This window comes from Phascolarctos cinereus, unplaced genomic scaffold, assembly GCF_003287225.1.
Source record: "Phascolarctos cinereus isolate Bilbo 61053 unplaced genomic scaffold, phaCin_HiC Scaffold_726;HRSCAF=1367, whole genome shotgun sequence".
NCBI lineage: Eukaryota > Metazoa > Chordata > Mammalia > Diprotodontia > Phascolarctidae > Phascolarctos > Phascolarctos cinereus.
Window position 1 is genome coordinate 113,301,889 of NW_027556098.1, and position 21,259 is coordinate 113,323,147.

The window sequence follows — 21,259 nt, forward strand, 5'->3', positions numbered from 1 at the left end:
ATGGCAAGACAAATTAAAGAAAGATTTGTAGGCACTTCAAAGACAAATGGGTATATTTCATGGGACATTAGCACAATGGAGAAATGCCAAGGAGACAAGAAAGCTAGTAAAGGCAGATTGTAGTCCAGTGGCCTTTAAAAAATGAAAACGAAGTTAAAACTCTAAAAATCACTAGTATACTGTAGTAATGTGTGTTTGTACATTTGAAATACTCTAAGAAAAATTATTGTTAAAGTGAGGAAGTTAGAAATAAATATCCTTAAGTTTTTGAAGTCAAAATCATGGTAGCAAATGATCATGGTGTCCTTAGGTTCCACTGTCAAAGCTAGAATACTGAGCTGAATGGACAATTGATTCGTTATAATTCTCGCTTTCTTTGTTCTGTTGAACAAAAAAAATTTTTTTTAATGTCAGGGTGATACTACTAGCATAATGAGAAAAAACATGAAAATCCCTAAAGGCCTTCAAAAAGAAAATAGGATAATCTTAGGTGGTTTACCTGCCTGAAGATAAAGGGCTTGAAAAGATGATCTCTTCAAGGTTCCTTCTAGTTCTATTATCATTCCCTCAGAATTAATTATGTTCCTTTCTTATTATCTAAATGACTTTAATCTAAAATGTATTTGCTCTTTCATGTAACCTGTCATGTAGACCAATCAAAATGGAAAACAAAGCCACTGTATATTATGATGATGTATATTTTCATGTCATGGGAGAATAACTTTAAATAATTAACTTCCAGTCTGGAGAATCAAAGTGTTATTTATGTTTCAGGTTAAGCTCTATGACAGGTTAATGCTGTCATGACTTCAGGACAGTATCATATGTAAATACTGCATTTTATGACGTGGTAGATTACGTGCTCCAAAAATCCATTGCTGAATTAAAAGAACCAAAAGGTCATAAAACTCACAGTTAAATTTAATTTCCAAAAGTGAGTCTAATAAAAAAGGCTCTTCTTCAAACTGGTCTCCAATAAAGGCCACAACACAGGGTTTAATGACTCCTGATCCTAAGGCAATCAGGGAGAATCCTGACATAAAGAGGATCCTGCCAAGGAAAGATGAAGACTGTGTCAGTGATGGTCTTTCACATTTCATTAGTATGCTTAGTCTCAGTGTATTGGCCCTTCTTTCCCATTTCTCATCCATGACAACCAAACAAAGTCCCTTTGGGGTCAAAGAGATGATGACAGAGATAGATTTCTCTTTGGAGAAACAATAGGGAAGGGCACTGGCTCATGAAGAACAAACTGAAGGGCTCATCAAAAGGAAGGGGAGTCTCTATTTCATTGAGAAAACACATGACTATTTTGGCCCCACTTCTCATTCCTCTGTCCCTCAAGTTTCCAAATAAACCCAACACATCAGCTACTCAAATCCAGTATTTTTCCCCCATCTTCAGTCTTCCATTTCCTATTCTTACTTTCCTTCAGTCATGAAAGGGCATATACTATATAATGAAATATTTCTAGCCCAAGCTGAAGTGAGGAGAAAGAAAGAGCTCAACAGAAGAAACATAGTAGGAAGATTGAAAGATGAGTTACACAAGCCTATAGGGATGGGTCAGAGAAAGCTACATAGAAGAAAAGAGTCTCTGAATAGAAAAGGACCTTAAAGACCACATAGTTAAGCACTCACCCAAAACAAAATTCCTCTCTAAAATAACCACCACAAATGACCACTCTATTCTTGGCTCTCTACAGGGATGGGGAACTCACTACTTATGAAGGTTCCTCATGTTTCACTTCTTAACAACTCTAATGATTAGGAAGGACTTACTTATATTAAGCTCAAATTCACTTCCCTTCCCATTCTACCTAATGGCCCTAGCTCTGCCCTTTGGGACCAAGGACAGAATAAGTCTAATCTCTTTCCTACATGACAACCCTTCAAATATTTGCAAATAATTTCTTTCTCTCTCCTAAGTATTCTCTATTCCTGGCTAAATATCATCAGCTTCTAAACGGTTCCTCATATTATACCATCTCATCATCATAGTTGCCCTTTCATGAATGTGCTCCAACTTTTCATCATCTCTCCTAAAATGTGACGTCCAGACCTAAATGCAATTTTCTAGACATGGTCTGTCATGTACAAAGCACTCCCTTACACTGGATACATCTATTACTGCAGCCTGAGACTGAATCAACCTATTGGGTGACCACATTACACTGGTTTTCCTGAGCTTGCAGTCCTTTGCATACAAATGTTGTCTAGCTTTGCCTCCCCCCACCTTCTCACTTTGTAGCTGAGTTTTTGAACTCAAGCACAGAACTTTATCTAAATCCCTACTAAATTTCATTTTGTTATATTTGGGCCATTGTCTCAACCTGAATATTCTTGAATCTTGATTGTGTCATCTAATGTATATGTTTCCTTCTCATATCAGTGTCATCAGCAAGTGTAGTCAAGCGTGACATTTACATCTTCAGAGTCATTGATTAAAAAATGTTAAACAGAGGGGGGCGGAGACAAGATGGTGGAGTGAAAGCAGTGACTTGCTTGAGCTCTCCTCCAAACCCCTCCAAACACTCATCAAAAATGGCTCTAAACAAATCCTGAAGCAGCAGAACCCACAAAAAGACAGAGTGAAACAAATTTCCAGTCCAAGACAACCTGGATGATTGATCGCAAAGGTGTATCGCACCAGGCTGGGAGCTCAGCGCAGCGCGGAGTGGGCGCACAGGCCGCAGCAAACCTGGAGCAGGCCTCAGAGGACTGAATCACAGGCAGCTGTGGCGGTTTCCAGACTCCTCAATCCACCAATGCCAAAGACAACTTAGAAGGTCAGTGGGAAAAGGCTGTTTCTGTTGGTGCTGAGACAGGAAGGTGGGGTTTCAGCTCCATTCCCCAAGAGAGTGGCCCTGGGGAGGGCAGCTGCTCCCCGAGCTTCCAGCCCACAGACTGAGGGGGAATCCAGTGGCTGATCAGAGAGGGACTGCAGGGATCTCTTTGCCAGTGCTGAGGCAGGAAACCCTTGCTTTGCCCGTGTTTGGATCTGGGTCACAGTTCTAGGCGGCAGTGCTGGGGTGAGGAGGAACGCTGGTGTGGTGGAGCTTGGACTGGCTGTGGAGAGGAACCCCTCTTCACAGTCACAGAACAGAAAGGAATATTTGTGGTCACAGGCCAGGAAAGGAGTAAACACCTCGCCCCTTATCATACCACCTTGGAAGAACTGAAAATTTACAGGCCCCTACAAGTATCTCTGAAAACAGCTATACAAACCCCCTAAGCTTGGGACAGTACATTCTCCACATTGGAAGCAGACTCTTACCTTAACAAAGAGTTTAAAACTCAAGTAGTTGGCCGGGATCATGAGCAAGCAGCACAAAAAAAGTCAGACCATAGAATCTTACTTTGGTGAAAAAGAAGATCAAAATATACAACCAGAAGAAGACAACAAAGTCAAAGCTCCTACATCCAAAGCCTCCAAGAAAAATATGAATCAGTCCCAGGCCTTGGAAGACCTCAAAAGGGATTTTGAGAAGCATGTAAGAGAAGCAGAGGAAAAACTGGGAAGAGAAATGAGAGTGATGCAAGAAAATCATGAAACAAGTCAACAGCTTGCTAAAGGAGACCCAAAAATATACTGAAGAAAATAACACCTTAAAAAATAGCCTAACCCAAATGGCAAAAGAGGTCCAAAAAGCCAATGAGGAGAAAATGCCCTAAAAAGAAAAATTGGCCAAATGGAAAAGGAAGCCCAAAAGATTACTGAAGAAAATACTTCCTTAAAAATTAGAATAGAGCAATTGGAAGATAGTGACTTTATGAGAAATCACGACACAGTAAACAAATCCAAAAGAATGAAAAATTAGAAAACAATGTGAAATATCTCATTGGAAAAACAACTGACCTGGAAAATAGATCCAGGAGAGAGAATTTAAAAATTATTGGACTATCTGAAAGCCATGATCAAAAAAAGAGCCTAGACATCATCTTTCAAGAAATTATCAAGGAAAACTGCCCTGATATTAGAACCAGAGGGCAAAATAGAAATTGAAAGAATCCACAGATCTCCTCCTGAAAGAGATCCCCAAAGGAAAACTCCTAGGAATATTATAGCCAAATTCCAGAGTTCCCAGGTCAAGGAGAAAATATTACAAGCACCAGAAGGAAACATTCAAGTACTGTGGAAACACAATCAGGATAACACAAGATTTAGCAGCTTCTACATTAAAGGACCGCAGGGCATGGAATATAATATTCTGGAGGGCAAGGGAGATAGGATTACAACCAAGAATCACCTACCCAGCAAAACTGAGTATAATCCTTCAGGGGAAAAAATGATCATTCAGTGAAATAGAGGACTTTCAAGCATTCTTGATGAAAAGACCAGAGCTGAATAGAAAATTTGACTTTCAAATACAGGACTCAAGTGGAACATAAAGAGGTAAACAGGAAAGAGAAATCATAAGAGACTTATTAAGATTGAACTGTTAACATTCCTGCATGGAAAGATGATATTTATAACTCATGAGACCTTTGTCAGTATAGGGTAGTTGGAGGAAAAAAATTATATGTATGTATATGTAGATAGATAGATAGAGGGCACAGGGTGAGTTGAAGATTAAGGGGTCATATCTGGAGAATAAAATTAAGGGATGAGAGAGGATTATACTGGAGAAGAAGAAAGGGAGAGGTAGAATGCGGTAAATTATCTCACAAAAAAAAGTCTCTTGCAGTGGAAGGGGAAACGGGAGAAGGTGAGAGGGAATGAGTGAATCTTATTCTCATAGGATTTGGCTTAAGGAGGGAATAACATAGACATTCAATTGGGTCTGGAAATCTGTCTTACCCTACAGGAAAATAGGGGGAGAAGGGGACAAGAGAGCGGGGATGATAGAGAGGGCAGATTGGGAAAGGGGTAATCAGAAGTAAATACTTCTGAGGAGGACAGGGTCAAAAGAAAGAATAGAATAAATGGGAGGGCAGGATAGGATTAAGGGAAATAGAGTTAGTTTTTCACAACATGTCTACTATGGACGTGTTTTGCATAACTGCACATGTATAACCTACATTGAGTTGCTTGCCTTTTCAATGAGCGTGGGTGGGGAGGGAGGAAGAGAGAAAATTTGAAACCTAAAGTTTTAAAAACATGGTTAAAAAAATGTTTTCACATGCAACTGGGAAATAAGAAATACAGGAAATGGGGTACAGAAGTCTATCCTGCCCTATAGGAAAATAGAAGTGGAAGGGGATAAGAGAAGGGGAGAGAGATAGAAGAGAGGACAGACTAGGGGAAGTGATATTCAGAATGCATGCCATCTTGGGGTGGGGTGAGGGGTGAGATGGGGCGAAAATTTGGAATTCAAAAACTTGTGGGAGTGAATGTTGAAAACTAAAAATAAATAAATTTATATAAAAAAAATGTTAAACAGAACAGAGCTAAGTATGGAGCCCTGCACTACACCAGATTAATAGGAGTGCATTGATCAATACTCTTGCTAAGCATTCCTTCCATCAGTTCTGAACCCACCTAGCTGTACTATCACCCAGTTCACATCTGTCCAATTCGTCCACAAGGATATCATGAGAGACTGTGTAAAATGTCTCACTGAAATCCAGGCATACCAGATCTCCACATTCCCCTGATCTACCAGACTAGTTACCTTGTCAAAAAAGGAAATGTGGTTAGTGTGGAACAGCTTGCCCTTGATGAATTATGCTGTCTGATGGTGATTAAAGTTTTCTTTTCTAAGCACTCACAAATCTTCCCTATAATGATGCCTCTGAAGACTGTAGTCAAGCTAACAAGTCTCTAATTTGTGGAATCCACTTTCTTCAACTTTCTGAAAATCAGCACATTTGCCAGACATTAGCCAGACTTCCAACATGAAGTTTCCCTCTTGGTTTCCACCATTTCTAATGCTTCCTTTTCTGTTTGTGGGTGCTACCATTTAATTCTTACTTGAGACATCTACTAGTATACCAGCTTTCTCCCCACCATTAAAAGAAAGGGTAGGCCTCCTGGAATTAGGTATGATGGTTTCACAATCTTTTAAGGCCTTCAAAAATCCTCATAATTCCCTCTTCATTCCCCAGCCCTATTTATCTTCCTCATCTTCCATTTCATGGTTCAGGACAAAAATGTGCCCCTATAAGTGAGGTAATAAGAGAAGAAAATAAATGGATGAGTTGGTCGCCTTTCCTGACCCCAGGGGAAGGTAGCAAAGTTCAGAACTAAGAGTTAAAATAGAGGGAGAAGATAAAAAGGGAATGGAAAAAGGGAGAGAAGTCTTGCTTTATGCCTATAGTGCCGAAGATTCATCAAGAGGTAAAGTAAAAAATTCAAGTGAGGATCTACTCACTTATCCAGCTGTAGAGCTGAATTAAACAAGCAAGCAAATGCCTAAAACAGCCAGATATCTATAAACCCCAAAACAAGACCAATGTTCCTGAGATACTGTGAGAAGAGCTAGCTGGAGGGTGAGGTGGGCATATATTTAGGTGACAATATCCATCCCAGGTCCCAGGGAATACTCACAGATGAATCAATTGTCCTCCCTTTATGGGCACTGAACTGAGTATTAGGATCATGTGACCCATCATACATAAAATGTGGCCGGTCACAATTGTGCTGTAGAGGGGGGAAAGGCAATGTTAATTATCAGCAGGTGGCATAATATTAACTAAATACTTAGGTGCCCTTAAATATACAAAGAGTATAAAGAGTGGAAGGAAGAACAGCTGCCATTTTGAGATTCACAAAGTGCTTTACATACGTTATTCTAATTTGATTTTCACAACAATCCTTTGAGGTTAGTGCTACCATTATCCTTATTTTACAGATAAGAAAATTAGGGCTTGGGGAAATTAAGTGGCTTGCCCAATATCACACAAGTAATAAGTGTGTAAGGCCAGTTTGGACCCAGGTCTTAATGAGTTCAAAGCCATTACTCTTAGCACTGTATCACACACACTAACTTTCCAAGGACGGTCCAGAAACAGAAACTGCTGGAAAAGAATTTGAGGCAATTTGTGTGTATGTGGGAGTGTGCCCCTATCAATATCAAACCATCAATTTTCTGTAATCCTTAGTGTTTGGAATGTGTGATGTGTGGGAAGTTCATCATCACAAAGCCAAATCACAACCATTTATAACTTAGATGAATCTCAGAGTGTCACCTGAGGCCAAAAGAGGCTGAGTAACTTGTCCACGGTCACACAGAGATTTGAACTCAGGACTTGGAAACATAAATAGAGAATCTAGAACCCCTCAGGAGAATGCATACATGTAAACTAACCAGAAATTCATAAGGATTTCATACTAAAACAACTAAACTAACATATTAGGGATATTATGAGAAATCATCTTTCAATTAACCTGGTGCTAATTATGAAAACCTGTTCCTTTTATCTGCTTGTGCCTGAGTGTCTGTTCATTAGCACTTTAACCAAGTGACCAGGAAAGGGGGTCTTAGTTTAACTTGGCCAAAAGATTTGCTGATTTGGTGAGAGGTCTAAAGTTCATGGTTCTAATGAAGCACTGGCATTCTATGAACTGCATTTCTCCAGTCTCTTCACATGTACTTATAAGAGCATTCAGATGCTCTCATAGGGTCTAAAACTGCTGCTCTTGAGAACCCCAAGAGCCTGGTCAGGAAGACAGCTGTGCACTGGCCTGAAACCTTGACAGAACTTCCCATTATGAGAGCAATACCACTGCAACAAATTTAGTGAATGTCGATGCAGCATCTTCAAACCCCATTGGGAAAAAAAAAAGGAAGAAATGAACTAGGAGCAGAGTTAAATAATAGTAGCTGAGGAAAGCAGAGAGAATCTGGCACCTGAACTCTCCTGGTCTCTTACCACCACTGGCTGATTTCTGGGCAGGGGATATCTTAGCAGTTATATTTCAACATCTGCTGTTTGATTTCCTCCTAGATGACTACAGCCACAGAGGCAGACTTTAGAAGGAGCCCTCATGTTTCTTGGTACACTGGAGGGATCAGAATATTTTCAGGGCAAAAGGAAAGCTTCTGAACCTAAAACCCCCAAATTACAGAACAACCTCACTTCTTTCCTGGTAAAAGAAGTCCAAGCAGCTTCGTCAATCCTACACAGTATTTCCTTGGACTTTTATCTTGGTGTAGCCCTAATCCACTTCATTTGCTATTTTATTTCAAGATCTTGAGTCAAATATTATCTAATTTCCTAGGTTACATTTTCTGGGCTTACGGAAATGGAAGGCATTTCTTCCTTACTTGTAACTTCCCAACCAAGAGTCAGCAACAATAGCTCCTGTGATGCTGACTAAAAAGTTTAAGCCGTTAAAGAGATGGTAAGTGGCAGTAGAGGTGTTTTCATTCCATTGGAGGAAGTAGACCATGTACAAGGTGATCACAGCTGGAGGAAAAATACAAAGACAAAGCTATTCAACTTGTCTATGACACTATCCCCATATCTACCTTTCCCACTGAATGGCCAATACCAGAAGGGCAGCTAGGTGGTGCAATGGATAGAACACTGGTCCTGGAATCAGGAAGACCTGAGTTCAAATCCAACCTCAGATACTTACTAGCTATGGGTCTCTGGGTAAGTCATTTAATCTGTTTACTTCAGTTTCCTCATCTGTCAAATGAGTTGGAGAAGGAAATGGCAAACCACTCCAGTATCTTTGCCCAAAAAAACCCCAAATGGGGTTAGGAAGATGCAACTGAAACAACTCAACAACAAAACATTAATTTCCCAAGCAAGAAACCCTGAAGAGTTGTCAATTTATTATGTCTCTTCACTCTTCCCATCCAGATGTGCTTTAACCATATTGATTTTTAAAAATGTATCAATCAAAAAGCATTTATTAAGTACCAATTATGTGCCAAGTATTGTGCTAGACACTGTACAAAAGTGAGACAGCCCCTGCCCTCAAGGAGCTTACATTATATATATTTCAAATCTACTCCTTCCTTTGAATTCTTGTAATCATAGATTTAATACAGGAGTTGTCAATCTTTCATATTGGCTACAACATTATGCCACTTGCCCTTCTCTGCCAACATCCCTCTTTTACCAATTGTTAATACTTTTAAGGTGTCTTCTTAGCTGCTCATTTTGGACATGTCAGTCATCCTCTTATGGTTCTTTGCTGAATTCCAATTTAAATATAGATGAGATCTATAATCAGTGGTATTGGACATTCTAGGAATTGCAATAAGACTAAAGAAGGTATTACAGGGGTTAACATTAGAAATGAAGATTTCATAAAACATGATAATCTGTCTAGAAATTCTAAATGCCTCAATCAACTATTTTATAAGGATAATAAATGAGCTCAGTAAAATTGCAGGACACAACATTAACCCATAAAAATAAGCTACTAATAACCAAGATCAAGAAAACATAATAAAAAACACCTCTTTAGTGATAACAACAGAAAATAGTAAATTAACCTATCTGCCTATTATAAAGCACCAACAATTAAATAAATGTTTGTGCTTGGGATTTGTGTAAGAAAGATAAAACTATAATGACCAAAATAAACAAGAACATAAAAAACTAGAGAAAAATTCATTGTTCATGGATGGACAAGATTAATAAAAGTAATAATACTCCATAAATTAATTTATATAACTAATGCAATATGAACCAAAATACCAATGGGACTTCTTTATAGAACCAAATTAAATGAAATTTATATTAAAAATGGAAGGGTAAAAATATCAAAGGTCACACTGAAGGAAAAAGTAAATGAAGGTGGTCTTGCAATTCTAGATTTGAAAACATATTACAAAAGGGTTACCATAAAAAAAAACACTTTATAGTACTAGAAGGTAAATAGACCAGATAGATGAATGGAATAGAACATTCATCCAAAAGTAGACAAAATATTATTGTTTGATAAAGCTATAGAAAATTAGGAAGATTTACTATTTGGCCAATGAATTTGGGAAAACTATTTGGCAATATGGTAGAAAAGGGATTTAGAGCCACATGTTAAATCATATGTTCCATGAATTCCAGCTGGATGAGAGATTTAAACATAAGATCTCAATTGTAGAGGGGAGATTATTTTTTCCAGCTTAACAAATAGAAGGAATTAATGGGGAACACGATAAATGTGCTTTACTACAAAAATAAAAATAGAAGCAGAAGTATGGAGAGTACACTATGATCATATAAGAGAAAAAGAGAATGTGAACGAATGGGCAAATAAAGAATGCTGATGAAGACTCAGGTGGAAAAAAAAACCATGTTCTTTTATACATTAAAATTAAGTAACTTCAATATAAATATCACAAAGCAGGGTGATTTGGTTGTTCTGGTGTTCAAGTTTTCCATAAAATGCTTAATTTTAAAAGATAAATAAAATAAATGGGTTGGCTTAGATGACCATCTGGTCATTTATGTCCTTCTAGTTCTAAAAAAAAAAGAAGGGGGAGCATGGTGGGGGGAGTGAAGCAGATTGCTTCAGTCTACCTTTTGAATTGCCAAGTGATTTCGTTCTTCTCTGCTAACACTTCTTTTGTTTGGTTATTTGCCAAAGGGCATCTCATCACCACTAACGCCCAATCCCATCCCTTCACTCCTTTCCTCTCCCAATTACAAAGCAAATGTAGTTCCATTGCATTCCAGATCAATGGCTGAAACTTAGTTCCTTCTATTCCACTTTCAGATAGTTTTATTAATCCCTGTTAGGAGCTAATGTCTTATATTAAGAGAAAGAAAAGCATTATACTACCTTTGGGGGATGGTATGAGGGTTTTCTAGTACAGATCAGTTTTCTTTGCACACCATAATCTAAAACAACTTCTTTCATTCCCTAATTCCAAAGCATTTTTTTAATGTTCCAAAGAAACTTTGAACAATCCACCCCAAAGTATTTCTTGGACAGGAGACAGCTACCCATAGGCTGGTATCTCCAGTTACTTTTAATCTACTTTTAAAAATAAGCCATTGGCAATAACTACTGCCTGGCCCAAGTCCTTAGAACGTTTTGAAATGACTGAAAAAGTTTTGAGCTCCCTTCAGAAAGTTTAGTGGGGATTTTGTTTGTTTGCTTGGTTTTTCCATTTCAGGCTCTCAAGTGACAAATGGGCATATTTTGAGCAACTCTGGCACAAAGTGGCTTTGGTTTTTCCGCTTGGTATCCATGTATGTATCTGATCAATGTGATCAAGTTGCCACATGCCTTGAAAAACCCAGGGGAATTGAAAATGATGGAATTTAACCTTCATAAATCTGTGTTTTGTTTTGTTTTTTAAAAGAAGTTGCTTTTCAATAGACAGTGATAAATGGAACAAGACCACAAGATTGTCTATGTATTTAAAGGAAAAAAGTGAAGAAAAGAATGAGGGTCGAAAGATTAAGTCACAATTGATTGAGAGATGTTGGTGTTTACATTCAGAATTCCTTTACTTTCAAGCTTCAGGCTTAAGTTTTAAGCAAGAAGAGAAGGCTTGCCCTCCCTATCTTACTGCTTAAGTCTTGCTGGCTCTTTCTGCTCTAGTTCTCATTATGCTACATTTGTGTATAGTGTAAAATAACCCAGATAAGGGGGGCACCCAGGTGGTGCAGGGATGCAGTACCAGGCCTGGAGTCAGGAAATTTCATATCCCTGAGTTCAAATCTAACCTCAGACACTTACTAACTCTGTGACCCTGGGCAAGTCACTTAACCCTGTTTGCCTCAGTTTCCTCATCTATAAAACTGAGCTGGAGAAAGAAATGACAAACTACTCCAGTATCTTTGCCAATAATACCCCAAATGGGGTCACAAAGAGTCAGACATGACTGTATTGACTAAACAAAAAAAGTTGTAATTCCATAAAAGTTATTCTTAAAATGAAATAACCTGGAGATGATCGTTTCCATGTAGTCAGTCCTGGCCTTTCACTTCTAAGCATCCAACCCCTGTCTGTACCCTTCTTAATAATTTAATTGTTGTTTTGTTGTTAAATCACGTCCAACTCTTTATGAGCCCTTTTGGGGTTTTCTTGGCAAAGATACTGGAGTGGTTTGCCATTCCTTCCCCAGCTCATTTTACAGATGACGAAACTAAGGCAAACAGAGTTAAGTGACTGGCCCAGGGTCACACAGATAGAAAGTGTCTGAGGCTAGATTTGAACTCGGGAAGATGAGTCTTCCTGACTTCAGGCCTGGCATTCCATCCCCTATGCCACCTAGCTGCTCTGTAATTTCATCACCACTCCAAAAAAAAAAAAACCTGCCACAATAAAAAGTTTCAAAGCCTAGCGATAGTACTGATGTTTGGTCAGTGACATCATATTCACATATAAAGGACAGCCATATTTCTCCTACAACGAACTCTCTCATATAAGGTTTTCATGGTTATTCTGGTACTAATAAAACCAAAATAAAACATGACTTTTTTTTGGTCTAGAAGCAGTGCGGTATAGTGGTGGAAAGAGTATTAGATTTAGTATTGGGGAAAGGTGGCTAAGTGAGGCTGGGTTCAAAGGAAGTTAAAGGGGATGGCTAGGTGGTACAGTGGATAGAGCACCGGCCCTGAAGTCAGAAGAATCTGAGTTCAAATCCGGCCTCAAACCAAACACTTGGTGCTTTCTAGCTGTGTGACCTTGGGCAAGTCACTTAACCCCAATTGCCTAAAAAAAAAAAAAGGTATAGTTAAAGTCCTGCCTCTGACACAAACTAGCTGGTTGACTCAAAAGTTACCCAAACGTCAAGATAGGTCCAGATCTTAGGTCTAGTGCAATGTTCACTCAATAATGATGATGATGATGATGATGATGATGGTAGCTTATATTTGTATAGCACTTCGAGATTTGCAAAGTACATATCTCTGTTGGTGCTTAAAACAACTCTGGGTAGTAGATGCTATTATCCCCATTTTACAAATGGGGAAGCTGAGGCCCAGTGAGGTCAAGTGACTTGCCTAAGGTCACACAGTTAACACATGTCTGAGGACAGAGTCAAGACAGGGTCTTCTTGACTCCCAGTCCAAAGCTTTATCCACCACCCCATACTATAGTCACATTTAAAATGAAAGGGCTGAACTGAAGTAGGCCCTAATGTTCCTTTCAGCCCCAAATCTATAATTCTTCTATTTCTCTTTTACGGGGAATTTGAGGCAGATCAGCAACTCAGCTGACACTTATTTTAGATTGTTGTTCCGCTTGCAAGTGAAGACATCAGCAAGCATTTGAGAGAGATCTGTACTGAGAGTTTAAGCGCATTGTTCAGGGTCCCATAGCTAGTATGTGTCAGAGGCAAGACTTGAATACAGATCTTTCTGACTGCAAAGCCATCCCTCTATCTGGTAGGTTGGGTTACCTCTTGGTATAGCTTTTTTTTTTTTGGCTTCTGGTTTTACATTTTAGAATGTCATCATACATGTTTTTTCTTATAGAATGCAAACTATTTGAGGGCAAGCATAGTTTTATGTTTTATTTTTCTTAATCAATGCTTGCTGGTTGATTGATGCCAGCTTTCCTATCAGGGATGGGGATACTTAATTTAAATCTTTTGAGATTTAGATTTCTCCAAATCTATCTGGGCATCCCTAGATTTGGCATATCTGTATAATGATGCTTTTATTTGTCGGGAAGACCAGCATGTTCCTAAAGCAAACTCGCACCCACTGATTTGTCCCTAACTTATCAAAAGGGAGAAGGAAAGGAGGGGAAATGAATCCAAGGAATAGGGAGTACTACAGAAGAAAAATGGAACATCAATTCTGCTCACATGTGCACAACCTGATCTCTTTTAGGCCTTTGGCCCTTGAGCTAATTTGTTGTTGTTCAGTTGTTTCAGTTGTATCAGACTCTTTGTGACCCCTTTTGAGGTTTTCTTGGCAAAGCTACTGGAATGATTTGCCATTTCTTTTTTCAGCTCATTTTACAAATGAGGAAACTGAGGCAAACAGGGTTAAGTGACTTGCCTGGACACTATACTGACTACTTTACAATCATTATCTCATTTGATCCTCACAATAACCCCGGGAGGTAGGTGTTATTATTATCCCCATTTTACAGCTGAAGAAACTGAGACAAAAAGGGGGGTTAAGTGACTTGCCCAGGGTCACCCGGTTGGTAAATGTCTGAGGCTGAATTTAGAAAGGATATTGTGAAGTTGGCGTGCATCCAGCTGAATGTAGTCATTATGGTGAAGGGACTAAAAACCATATGAGGAATAATACAAGGAACGAGGGATATTTAACTTGGAGAAGAGAATACTTAGAGGAAACATAATCTTTCATTCATATATTTGAAGGGCTGTCATGTGGAAGAAAGGTCCTCCTGACTTTAGGCTGGTGCTTTATCCACTGCACCACCTAGCTGCCATGAACTATTTGGCACAGCTAATTGGCATAAGCTTCAAAGAAAATGTAAAGCCTAAGAGGTGTTTGGCTCCTCAGCTGATGCAAGGAAAGCATAGCCCCACAAAGAAGGAATATCCAGGTGGGAATGGAAGAATTGGCCTATTACCAGAGGGGAAATGATGTCAAGAAGTTTTGAGTAAGTACCCTAAAATAGCCCATCTTTCCTTAATTGGAGTACCTGTTGTACCACCAGTAGAGAAACGCTCACAGAACTCATTAATCAAGATGAAAACGATATTTATCGGGTAGTTGGTGTCAGAGATTTTCTATAAAAAACAAAAGGACAAAAGGTGAGAGGTTGGGGGAAATTACAGATAATCCTTTCTTTTCACTTCAGTACCTCTCTATTGACTTTAGTTCTATGTTTCCAGCTGATTACAACACATCTCTATTTGGAAATCCTGGCATCGCCTCAAAGTCTGCCATGATTGATAAATGAGATTGTGATGGAATTTTTATATTACACCAATTGATGTTTGTTTGTTTTTCCTTTTACAAAGGTGTTGGGTATGATGACTTCTCTGGGTAGCAGACATATGGAGGCAATAGTGAGGATCTTCAGGTTTTATCTTCAATCCTACACAATGACAGAATCTTAGAGTTGGAAGGGCACTCAGAAGTCATATAGGGCAGCTCATTCCTGAAAAGTAATCTCCAGTTCAAAACCTCTAACTAATGGTCATCCAGGTGTCATTTGAAGATCTCCAATGAAGGGACCGCCACTGTCTCCCAGAGGAGTCCATTCTACTTTCTAATTGTTAGGAGGTATTTTGTCTTATAGTAAGCTTAAATGTGTAATTGTATATACTTAATAATATAGAACTTATTAATTATACTTAATTATTCAATATACAACTTATTAATCTTTAAGCTTAAATCTGTCTCTGAGGGGGCAGCTAGGTGGCACAGTGGATAGAGCTCTGGCCTTGGAGTCAGGAGGACCTGAGTTCAAATCCAGTCTCAGACACATGACACTTACTGGCTGTGTGACCCTGGGCAAGTCACTTAACCCCGACTGCCTCACCAAAAAGAAAAATAAAAAATCTGTCTCTGAAGTGTCCACCCATTCCTTCTAGTTCAGTCCTCTGGGGCCAAGCAAAATAAGTTTAATCTGTCTTCCACATGACAGCCTTTCAAATATTTGAATAAAAGATCATGTTCCCTCTAAGTATTCTCTTCTCCAAGTTAAATATCCCCAGTTCCTTGTATTGTTTCTCACAAAGCATGGTTTTTAGTCCCTTTAACCATACTGACTACACTCAGCTGGATGCACTCCAACTTGACAATAACCTTCCTAAAGTATGGCATCCGGAACTGAACACAGTACTGCAGATGTGCTCTGATCAGAGCAGAGCAACTATCTTTTTCCTTCTTACGGATACCATACATCTCTGAATGCAGTCTAAGATTACATTGGGTTTGAGGTTTGTTTGGATGGAATGTCATACTTTGGGGGAGTTGTTTGTTTTTTTCTTAATAATTTTGAATTTGTAGTTCATGTACATGCCCAGCTTTTTTTTTTTGCTACATCAAGTTGTCTAGCCATGACTCCCCCATACTAGATTTGGTCAGTTAATTAAAAAAAAAAGTTTATGCCCAAACTGTGCATACTCTTTGATACAACTACTAGGTTTGTATCCCAAAGAGATCATAAAAAATGGAAAAGGCCCTACACATGCAATAATATTTACAGAAACTCTTTTTGTGGTGGCAAAGAACTGGATATTTAGGGGATGCCCATCAGTTGGGAAATGACTGAACAAGTTGTGGTATATGAATGTAATGGAATACTATTGTGCCATAAGAAATGATGAGCAGGATAACTTCAGGAAAACCTGGAAAGACTTATGTGAACTGGTACTAAGTGAGTAGAGCCAGGAGAACATTGTACACAGTAAAAGCAACATTTTGTGATGATCAACTATGATAGACTGAGTTCTTCTCAACAATACAATGATCAAAGACAATTCCAAAAGTCTCACGATGGAAAATACTATCCACATCCAGAGAAAGAACTATGAAGTCTGAATAAAGATTGAAGCATACTATTTTCACTTTTTTTGGTTCTTCTGTTGTTGTTTTTCATGGTTTTTCCCTTTTGTTCTGTTTCTTCTTTCACAACATGACTAATATGGAAATATGTAGCTCAAAAGAAACACGACCTGAACAAATTTAGAGAATCCCAAATGTTCACATGGACTATTTGTGCCCAACCTGTGGTAGAGCATTTTGAGCTTATATTAGTCTTATCAGCCACAGTCAGGTACATTATAATTTGACTCTAACATAGCGATGTAATTTTAGTCCTCTTTGAGAACAAAGGACAGCAACCAATGTGGAAATATGTTTAACATGATTGCACATATATAACCTATATCAGATTGCTTGCCATCTTGGAGAGGGGGATGGGGAGGGATGAAGGGAGGGAGTAAAATTTGGAAATCAAAATCTTATAAAAAATGAATGTTGAAAACTATCTTTACATGTAATTGGAAAAAAATACTATTTACAAAAAAAAACCAGGTGAATTCAACAAACATTAAACAACAACAATATGCAAGGCACAAGTCTAGTCATTCTGCACACAAATCAAAGTGAAAAGCAACTGTCTTCCATTGGGGAGCTTACATTCTACTAGAAGGATATAATCTTTACACAAAGAAGTAAATGCAAGATAATCTGAGGAGGAAGAGAACACTTACAGCCATGGGGTTCAAGAAAGGCTTCCCATAGATGGAGGCACTAGAGGTAAGATTTAAAGGAAGAAGTAAACTTGAGAAAGGAGTATATTCCAGGCACACTGGACAGTCTGTGCAAAGGTAGAGAGGAGAGGAAGGGAACAAACATTTATTAAGTACCTACTATGTGCATACTAAGTGTTTTTTTACAAATATCTTATTTGATCCTCACGATAACTAGGAGAGGTAGGTGTTATTATCATTTGCATTTTATAGTTGAGGAAACTGAGACAAAGATTAAGTAACTTGTCCTGGGTCACACGGTTATTGTCTGAGACTGTATTTAAACTCACGTCATCCTGACTCCAAGGCCAGAGCTCTATCCACTGTGCCACCTAGCTATGAGATGGAATATTAGGTTTAGAGAAGAAATAGGTTGCACTGACAAATAGAGTCAATTAACAGAAATGTAGCATATGTGAAAGGGTGTATATATACATATATATGTGTGTATGTATGTATATACATATATATGTATGTGTGTATGTATATATATATACATATATACACATATACACACATATATATAAAATATTTTGCAATGGTATATGCATATATTTTTTTATGTGGTCATTTTATGTGGCCAAATATATACACACACACACACACACACACACACACACATATATATATATATAAATCAAGTCTAGAAGCTGGAGCGAGAGTGTGAAGATCTTTAAATGCCATACAAAAGAGTTTATATTTTGTGTGGTTTGTCCTTCATTCTCAAAGAGAATCATGACATCAGGAAGATGATGCCATGATTTGCAAGTGAATTGGATTTAAGTGAGGGAGGGCTGTGCAAAGTCACTAGCCTTACCCTCTCCTCGGAGCCATCTGGATCCAGTGGTAAGATATAGATCAGGATGACTGGAGAGGCCCCAGATGCAGTGGGAGACCTTGCCCTTTATGAGCTAAGGTCTTTCTCAGGTCTCAGTTTGTCTGAGGCAACACCCACTCATTAGTTAAAAATTAGATAAGAAATGAGGCAAAGAATGGCCTTTTCCAGTTAAGCCTTAATGAAAACTAAAGATTCTAGGAGCAGGAAAAAGGAAATAGGCTCGTTTGAATGTTGAGTACATGAAGAGGAATAATATCAAGGAAGCCTGGAGTCATAATGAGAAGGGCTTTAAATGCCAAGCAAAGGAATTTATATGTTATTCAAGAGCAATAGGGAGTCACTAAAAATTACTGAGAAGGGGAAAGGATATGGCTAGACTTGTGCTTTAGGAAGATTATTTTGTCAGCTGTGTGGATGATGAATTACAAAGGGGAAAACTGGAAGTTGGGGAATCCACGTAGGAGACTATGGCAATAGTGTAGTTAAGAGGTAATACATTGATCTAAGATGGCGGCTCTGTTAAAGGAGAAAAGGGGACAGATATAAGATATGTTGTGAAGATAGAATTAAAAAGATTTGGCAACTGACTTGATGTAGGGAATAAAGAAGAAGGAAAAGCTGAGGATACTTCTGAGGTCATGAACCTGTGACCCCAACAGAAATAAGATAGTTTGAAGGAGGTGTGGTGTTTAGAATAGAAGATAATGAGATCCTTTCTACACTTGTTAAATTTGAGGTCTTCCTGAGACATCTAGTTGGAAATATCTAATAATCAGTTGATAATGTAGAACTGGAGCTGAAGTGAAAGAAATCATAGATGGCTATAAAGACTTGGGAGTAATTCTTTTAATATTTTTATTATATTATTAATTATGTTATATTAATATTTAACATTTTTATTTCAGTAAATATTTACCAATTACATGTCAAAAAATTTTAACATTAATTTTTGAAAAATGTGAGTTCCAAATTCTCTCTCTCCCTCAAGCCCCTCCCCACCTATTGAGAAAACAAGCAATAGGATATTGATTAGACATGTGAAGTCATGCAAAATATATTGCCATATTAGTTATGTTGCAAAAGAAAACACACACACATACACATGAAAAATAAAATTAAAAAATGCTTGAACCTACACTCAAGAATTCACCAGTTCTTTCTCTGGAAGTGGATAGCATTTTTCATCATGGCTTCTTTGGAATTATCCTGGATCATTGTCTTAATAAAAGCAGCTAAGTTTTTCACAGTTGATCAGCCTTACATATACATTATCGCTTACAATATTGCTGTTACTGTGTACAATGTTCTCCTGGCTCTGCTCACTTCACTTTGCATCACTTCATATAAGTCTTCACAGGTTTTTCTGAGACCATCCTGCTCATTTTTTCTTATAGTACAATAGTATTCCATCACAATCACACACCACAACTTGTTCAGCCACCCCCCAAATGATGTGCATCCCCTCAATTTTCAATTCTTTCTCACTACAAAAAGAGCTGTTATATTTTTGTTCATACAGGTCCTTTTCCCTTTTCTTTGATCTCTTTGGGATACAGATCTAGTACTGGTATTGCTGAGTTAAAAGATATGCACAGTTTTATAGCCCTTTGGGCAGAGTTCCAAATTGTTCTCCAGAACAGCTGGACCAGTTCACAACTCCACTAACAGTGCATTAATGCATTGTTTTTCCACATCCCCTCCAGCATTTGTCATTTTCCTTTTCTGTCATGTTAGCCAATCTCAGAGATGTGAGGTAGTATCTCAGAGTTGTTTTAATTTCTATTTCTCTAATCAATAGTGATTTAGAGCATTTTTTCTATATGTGTATTGATAGCTTTGATTTTCTTCTTCCGAAAACTGTGTGTTCATATCCTTTGATGATTTTTCAATTGGGGAAATGGCTGGATTTTATAAATTTGGCTTAGTTCTGTTCCCTATATGTTTGAGAAACGAAGTCTTTATCAGAGAAATTTGCTGCAAAAATTTTCCCTGTCTCCTGTTTTCCTTCTAATTTTGGTTGCATTACTTTTATTTGTGCAAAACCTTTTTAATTTCATCTAATCAAAATTCCCCATTTTATTTCCCATTATCCTCTCTCTCTTGTTTGGTCATAAATTCTTGGGAGTCATTTTCAAAGAAAGATAATTGGACCCATAGGAGGTGATAAAATCATCAAGAGATAATGTAACCAGAAGAGAGTAGCCTGGGAAATACCCTTTCATAGACACCAAGAGAAGGTTGGATTTTCAATGAAGATGCCATAAAACAGTAGGAGAAATCAACTGAGTAAGAGAACCAGGAGAGAGCAGTGTCACCAAAATGAAGGGGAAAGCAAGTATCCAAGAGATAAGAGTGGTCAAAATCTGCAGAGAGATCAAGAAGGATAACAACTCAGATTTAACAATTACTACATAAAGACCAGTTTACATGAAATTTGACTGTTGGGGTAAGAAATGGAAAGAGAGGAAGTAAAGAAGAAAGAGTTCTTTTTCTAGGAATTTCTGAAAGAGGAGAATTGTACTAAACTTCCCATTTCAACCAATTCTTGCTAACCAGAAGCTAGTTAGGCTGTGCAAGGATAGTTCAGGGTCCCAGGAGATGTGGGAAAAGGGTTCAGTCCACATCCTTCTCCACCTATCAATTTGTCCCCTTTATTACTACCACCCCTGCCCACTTGCCCAGACCTCTGGCATGTGTTAATGGTGAGGCCCAGCCCCAGGAATAGAGGAGCCAAAGGACAGAACCTCCCAAACAAATGGAAAACCACAGAGCAGAAGCTTCCCTATCTGCCCAACTTAGAGGCCAGGCAGATGCCACCTCCCCCCACTCCAGTCTTCTGCCTACTTTTCTAGCTGCAGTCCTAGACACCTAATTCTTCTTCAAACTTAGCTGGGAGGCCCAGTCACAAATGGGAGGGGTGTTTGCTCACTGTGGCTAACTCCTCACAGGTGATGGTACGTGCGGCTCCAGGGGATCTCTGACCCTGGGCCCAAGCCAGAGTCCTATTTTCCTTCTGAGCTGGCAAGATTAAAATGGGTTAGTGTACGTAGTCTTGTTGCCTGGAAGCAAGCTCAAGCGTTCCCTTGCCCTCTGAGCCCTTGTCCAGTCTTCCACCTTCTTCCTTACCGAGGTTTAAAAAAGCACTCTGCTTGCCATCTGGACCTCTACGGGGGTAGGACGTGCTGGATTATGTGCTGGCCAGAAAACAAGGACTGGCCTCCCCAAACATCGATTACGGTTGCGGCCTGTCCTCTCCTGGGCCACCACCTCTCCTCATTTACGTATCCTTTCTTAGGGGCCTCCACTCACCCTGAGGGCGGGGCTCCCCCACACTTCCCTATGCTTAAGCCCCGAAAGCCACTGCCCAGGGTCAGAAT

General features: G+C 38.7%; 1 protein-coding gene across 1 annotated transcript in view; it reads right to left on the reverse strand.

Moving 5' to 3' along the window:
* Positions 1-21,259, reverse strand: part of LOC110208093 (solute carrier family 15 member 2-like) — a 96,306-nt gene that overhangs the window by 64,949 nt on the left and 10,098 nt on the right. Inside the window, 4 exon segments of the mRNA XM_020985912.1 lie at positions 955-1,050; positions 6,490-6,582; positions 8,210-8,351; positions 14,482-14,569. Coding sequence (XP_020841571.1) covers positions 955-1,050; positions 6,490-6,582; positions 8,210-8,351; positions 14,482-14,569 — 419 coding nt within the window.